We start from the raw sequence: 7,338 nt of genomic DNA, 5'->3' as shown, positions 1-7,338 counted from the left end.
ATCACACCTAAACGTGTTGGAAAAAAAATGTGATGATCTCCATCTGCTGTCAGTATTCCTCACCAGCAGGGGGCATCATGTGTGAAGTTAAATCAGCTTTAGCCGGGCTGCTTATCTATGAAGGTAAAAGAGTAGCAAAACTTGAGAGCATGTAGATGTGAATTTGAGAACTTGTACAATACACATTCATACTTATACATGAAAATTTACACTCATCTGAAATCTGAAGTTGAAAGTTGAGATTTGCACTCACAGACAATAGTCACAAACCTGTATTCTGAATTTGAAGCTGCAGACAAGTAGTCAAGAGTGGAAAATGACAGACACAAACTTGTAGCACATAGTTGCACTTATTCTTTCACTCACATTCGCAGGTGGCCTGAAATGGATAAAAACGCTGTGTTCTGCTGCCAGGCCAGTAGATGGCGATGAAACACTATAGAGTCCAAACACAGAGTTCAGCTCAACCCTGATCAACTCTCCTGCCTGTGTCTTTGGCAATCCTGAAGATACTGATTATAAAATTAATTCCTTAATAATTAATTATATAAATAATTAATATAATTTAATGATATTGTGCATGTATCTGTATCGTATGTAGCCTATTTGTTTTGTATCACTAATCACTCATTAAATGTATGTTTTGATCAGTTACTCTTTATGCATATTAATTATTGTGGTGTTTAGTGGCATCCATCTCTCTTAATGGAGGCGCTGAGATGTTAATTTTCACCGCTAGTTAGTCAATACAATATACTGTATAGAACTGTTCTAGTGGTTTTTGGCTTACATACTGTGCCTTTAATTGACTTTTGCACGACAAATTTTCACTTGATGAATACCAATTAATATTTTCTGTAAATATTTTGAATTCTGAGATTGATGGTTTTATGTCTGTGGGTTTTGGTAATATCTGTAGCTATTGCACTGATTAACCTTAATTATTATTGATGAAACACAATTTTTTAGTTTAATGGTATGACAGTCATAAATCAAGTTGAGACAGGTCATTTAAGAAAAAAATATCAATCAAAATATATTTTTTGTTAAAATTAAACAGTTTAAAAAAAGCGAATTAAATAATTTAATAAGTAGTTTTCATTTGCCTTTTTTCTTGAACATTTTAATTGCATTATTTAAATTATGTTTGTATCTCTTTTCTTGAACCTAGACTGGTTTGTCCCTTATGTTTTATGTGAACATTAAATATGGAATATCAGAATGAAACATGGGAAATAAACATTTGATTACAATAATTGATCAGATGCAGTGTTTAATTTTACATTCATGATTTATATTGGTTGTTGTTAACTCTTTTCTTTAACAATTCTTTCTATTGATGTTATTCTTAGCCTTTGTTATTCTTTTTGTATTAACCATATCACTTTAGTAGGCTAGTATACAGAAATTACATAGGCCTATTAATACACATGGAAATAAAATAAAATAAAATAAAATAAAATAAAATAAAATAAAATAAAATAAAATAAACATGCTAGAGAGTACAAACCATTGATTCATTAGTCAAATAACTGCTTAGTCTTCATTCAAGCCTCATATTTTCAGTAGGACATACGTCAACACATTAAAGGGCAGTTGGTGTTAGTTTCTCCCAAACCAGTTTAGCACAAAGCCTGATCTGAAGCCAGTGAAACTCTTGTCATAACCCGCTTTTATTCATTGCCTGGGAAAAACACACAATAATCATCAGATGCACCTGAACGAGGTTGCCAAGTTTTGCTGTTTCATGAAGTTCAGGAAGTCACGTGATTCTGGCGAACGGGTGGACAATCGATATAGCCTATAACTGTATAATGCTAAATAATGACGGTGTAAGCTTTAAGAGTGAGACTAAATAAACATTAATGACAGTGTTGACTGGTTTTGCTGAACAACTCTTTAAGCGACTTTCTTCTTCAAGAAAAAGTCCACAGTCGCGTAGCTTATAATAAGAGGACTTGGCAACTCTGAGGACATCGAGAGGAGGAGGTTACTATAAGAGAAAGAGAAAGAGAAGACGTGCTTTAACACTACAGTGGATAGTTTTATCGTCGCTTTGTAAAGCAAACATTCTCCTGTTTTTCTCAAGCTTCACCTGTTTCATCTCATCCTTCATTAGTTCACAACATTAACACAAGAGGTTCGATCAGGACTGCAACAACAAGGTATGTAATGATATTAATGTAACTGTACACGTATGTGTGTGTGTGTGTGTGTGTGTGTGTGTGTGTACAGTTTACAACCCGATATGCAGCCTAATCATAGTTTCATAAATGTCCAAAACGAAAAAAAAAAAAAAAAAAAGTCTTTTAAGGCTTTGTTTGGAAAACAAACAAAATTCTAAATACTGTAACATTTGTCCAAGTGTACTTGCTTTATTTATTTATGTATTTATTTAGAATAGAAGACACGTAGCTATATGCATGCGCTCCTATATTTTATTTACCTTTGTGTTTTGGATTTTGAGATTTAATATTAATATACTAATTTTTGAAAGTTAGGCAAAATTCATGTTAGCTGGTTTGTAACTAAAATTCTCAATAAAGTCTTTAAAACACCTGACACTTTTTTTTCACCTTCTTTTTTTTTTTTTTTTTTTTTTTTTTTTACTGTTTTATGTTATAGTCCCTCTCAATAAAGAAAAATAATAACATTTAAACTATGCCAGTTTTTCTGGAAATTCGAACAATAAATGTTGCTTAAGTATGAATGATCGCTGTTTATTGCTACATATTCTCTGTGATCAGACTTTATTTAGGTGTAGCAAGGAGAAAAATTAATTAACATTAATGGTTAAAGCATTAGTGGTTTGGTCATATAACATTTCCTGTTTTAGTCCCAGTCTCCCAGATATTATTGGTTTCCACAGGGATATTTGATTGGCTGCTGCGCCAATATAAATATAAATAGTCAACCTTTGTTGAAACAGCAACTATAGATTTTAAAAGATAATGATATTCACATAATTGTATTCTGCACAACTTATTTACATATTATGTGATTTTACTTTATTTTTGTTGATGTTTTATTCTAAGTTGTGTACATTTTAGGACTGATATGAAAAAGACTTGTTCCCCATATAATTGTTGCTTTATAAAGTGCAAAAATGTTGAAGCTCAATATTTCAAACCTTATTATTCCATGGTGACAATATAAAATAAAATACATTAATCTGTTCAAGTCCATTCACTTACTATCTTTTTTATGTAACTTCTATGCACATTTTATTTCATTGTACTATATACACTCACCTAAAGGATTATTAGGAACACCATACTAATACTGTGTTTGACTCCCTTTCGCCTTCAAAACTGCCTTAATTCTACATGGCATTGATTCAACAAGGTGCTGAAAGCATTCTTTAGAAATGTTGGCCCATATTGATAGGATAGCATCTTGCAGTTGATGGAGATTTGTGGGATGCACATCCAGGGCACGAAGCTCCCGTTCCACCACATCCCAAAGATGCTCTATTGGGTTGAGATCTGGTGACTGTGGGGGCCATTTTAGTACAGTGAACTCATTGTCATGTTCAAGAAACCAATTTGAAATGATTCAAGCTTTGTGACATGGTGCATTATCCTGCTGGAAGTAGCCATCAGAGGATAGGTACATGGTGGTCATAAAGGGATGGACATGGTCAGAAACAATGCTCAGGTAGGCCGTGGCATTTAAACGATGCCCAATTGGCACTAAGGGGCCTAAAGTGTGCCAAGAAAACATCCCCCACACCATTACACCACCACCACCAGCCTGCACAGTGGTGACAAGGCATGATGGATCCATGTTCTCATTCTGTTTACACCAAATTCTGACTCTACCATCTGAATGTCTCAACAGAAATCGAGACTCATCAGACCAGGCAACATTTCTCCAGTCTTCAACTGTCCAATTTTGGTGAGCTTGTGCAAATTGTAGCCTCTTTTTCCTATTTATAGTGGAGATGAGTGGTACCCGGTGGGGTCTTCTGCTGTTGTAGCCCATCCGCCTCAAGGTTGTGCGTGTTGTGGCTTCACAAATGCTTTGCTGCATACCTCGGTTGTAACGAGTGGTTATTTCAGTCAAAGTTGCTCTTCTATCAGCTTGAATCAGTCGGCCCATTCTCCTCTGACCTCTAGCATCAACAAGGCATTTTCGCCCACAGGACTGCCGCATACTGGATGTTTTTCCCTTTTCACACCATTCTTTGTAAACCCTAGAAATGGTTGTGCGTGAAAATCCCAGTAACTGAGCAGATTGTGAAATACTCAGACCGGCCCGTCTGCCACCAACAACCATGCCACGCTCAAAATTGCTTAAATCACCTTTCTTTCCCATTCTGACATTCAGTTTGGAGTTCAGGAGATTGTCTTGACCAGGACCACACCCCTAAATGCATTGAAGCAACTGCCATGTGATTGGTTGATTAGATAATTGCATTAATAAAGAAATTGATCAGGTGTTCCTAATAATCCTGTAGGTGAGTGTATATATATATATATATATATATATATATATATATATATATATATATATATATATAAATATATAACAACCTAACACTTTTTTACTCTTAAGTTTGTGTAAATTCACTTTGGTTTCAGAGAATTCTTCTTTTTTTTCATATTATTTCACACGTCTAGTACAGTTATGTGGTTTTGTTTCTTTAATGCAATGCATATATATTTTTTCTTGATTTACCCTGAAAGAATGGAAGTAAAATGTGACAACATGCCCCATAGGAGAAACATGACCATATGACAGATTGAAATGTTATCTGATCTAATACAAAATATATACAAGACAACTAAAACAGTGGCAAGTGTTTCTGCTGTTAGCATTAATCAACTAACTAAACTGTTAAATAACAGATGTAAGATTAAAATAATATCAGATTTCTCTCATTTTAAATAAACACACACACACACACACACACACACAAAAAAAAAAAACAGATGAAAAATTAACCTAAGTGAGAGTAGTGAGAGTTAAAGGGTTACTCCACCATTTTTTCGTTATTCCCTTAACTAAGACGAGTTGATACATACCTCTCTCGTCTCAGTGCGTGCACTAAATCGCTCTGTCTTGTGGTGAAACTTTGTTAGCACTTAGCTTAGCCCAGTTCATTCAATATGGGCCAAGCAGAGAAGCTACCAAACACCTTCACGTTTTCCCTATTTAAATACAGTTACTCGCGTAGTGTAACTCGACCTACGACGGTGACACAAAACAAAACGTTGCGCTTTTCTAAGCGTGTAAAATGGACAACTATATTTTATGGGAGAATACCATAGCAAGTGCTTGTAAGCACTTCGACTTGGCGCAATAATATCTTCACTAGAGGGAGCGGGGGCCGGTGAGAGGATTTTTCACGAGTGAAGATATTACTGCGCCAAGTCGAAGTGCTTACAAGCACTTGCTATGGTATTCTCCCATAAAATATAGTTGTCCATTTTACACGCTTAGAAAAGCGCAACGTTTTGTTTTGTGTCACCGTCCTAGGTCGAGTTACACTACGCGAGTAACTGTATTTAAATAGGGAAAACGTGGAGGTGTTTGGTAGCTTCTCTGCTTGGCCCATATTGAATGTACTGGGCTAAGCTAAGTGCTAACAAAGTTTCACCACAAGACAGAGCGATTTAGTGCACGCACTGAGACGAGAGAGGTATGTATCAACTCGTCTTAGTTAAGGGAATAACATAGTTTAATATGAAAAAACGGTGGAGTATCCCTTTAAGTGAAGTAACTTTTTGTTTTCTTCAACTTAAATACATTATGCATCCTCTGGTGGTGTGAAAGAGAAATTACATGAATAGAAAAAGAGAAAAAAAAACATGAATACATCTCCCTTTTCCCTCATTTATAGAATACTACTCACTACTAGTCAGTTGTTTTGAATCTCAATTTGGACAAAAATGCCATGGTAACAATTCAATTCATTTCAACTTTATTTCCAGACTCAAGTTCCAATAGAGAGAAAACAAACATCAGTCTACACTAAATTACATACAATACAAAACATTTAAAATAAATGAGCTACAGGGGTGAACACACACACACACACACACACACACACACACACACACACACACACACACACACACACACACACACACTGGCTTCATTGTCTGTGTGTGTGTGTGTGTGTGTGTGTGTGTGTGTGTGTGTGTTTCACCCCTGTAGCTCATTTATAAAGGGTTAACCTGAATGCTACAACATCCCCTGACCTCTTATGCATTTTCAAGATTTCCAGGAGGACAAAAACAAACTTCAAGTTTTGTCCATTTAATAACAAGATATGACAGAATTAAAGGGATAGTTCACCCAAAAATGAAAATTCTGTCATCATTTACTCTCCCTCAAGTTGTTCCAAACCTGTATGAGTTTCTTTGTTCTGCTGAACACAAAGGAAGATATTTGGAAGAATGTTTGTAATTAAACAGATCTCAGTCCCCATTGACTTCCATAGTAGGAAAAAAATATATACTATGGTAGTCAATGGGGACCGAGATCTGTTTGGTTACAAACATTCTTCCAAATATCTTCCTTTGTGTTCAGCAGAACAAAGAAACTCATACAGGTTTGGAACAACTTGAGGGACAGTAAACTATGATAGAATTTTCATTTTTGGGTGAACTATCCCTTTAAGATTCATAAGCAGATCTCACAGTTGCATTATATTACGAACACTAAAAGCTCTCGGTCAGTAATATTTGAAATGTAAATATCATAGATACTTCATTAATATTCAGTATGTTTTCCCCTGAAGATGGATCAGTATCGCAGACTCTCAGACGCCAGTGCTGTCAGCAGTTCCTCAGATCACAGCATGAACGTTTCTCCTGGCGTGATCAGTGAGTACAAATATCACACACAATATGAGCATAGTGCAGAGTAATCATAAATCGTTCTTAGAAACCACAATCTGATGTCAATGTATAACAACTTGAACTCTTCATAAAAGGTTGAAATATTATCTCAAAGGGAGTTGACTATTGTTTCCTTTTACTCTTTGTCAAACGTACTACACAAAACAGCATGATTGTAAAGACATCAAAGACCCCAAACAACATTGTTTTGAAAATATAAAGGCAACTTAGACCATTGTAAAGCACACGCAAACATAACATAAATCTGTTGACTCTTTGTATAAAACTCAAACAAAATAGTCCAAATAGAGAAAGTTCAAGAGTAGTAAATCCATTAAGCAAAATATAAATAACGAAAATAATACTCAACAGTCCCGTATTAGTCCTTTTCTGCTTTGAGGTATGTATGCAATTTAAAGTCCTGATGAAAAAAACAATGTCCCCAAAAAGAGAAAAAATATAAATCCACTGGTTCAAGGCCCCACAAAAA

The 7,338-nt window shown here is 35.2% G+C and overlaps 1 protein-coding gene across 1 annotated transcript in view; it reads left to right on the top strand.

Annotated features, from left to right (window-relative positions):
- The first annotated feature begins 2,005 nt into the window (after positions 1-2,005).
- LOC307155990 (uncharacterized protein) overlaps positions 2,006-7,338 on the top strand; it is a 50,639-nt gene continuing 45,306 nt past the window's right edge. The window contains exons 1-2 of the mRNA XM_079867139.1: positions 2,006-2,165; positions 6,749-6,833. Coding sequence (XP_079723265.1) covers positions 6,749-6,833 — 85 coding nt within the window. The 5' untranslated portion in view covers positions 2,006-2,165. The remainder of the gene's footprint in view (positions 2,166-6,748; positions 6,834-7,338) is intronic.

This window comes from Squalius cephalus (genome assembly GCF_949319135.1).
Source record: "Squalius cephalus genome assembly, chromosome: 1".
In the NCBI taxonomy this organism is placed as follows: domain Eukaryota; kingdom Metazoa; phylum Chordata; class Actinopteri; order Cypriniformes; family Leuciscidae; genus Squalius; species Squalius cephalus.
This window is presented reverse-complemented; position numbering and strand designations above follow the sequence as displayed.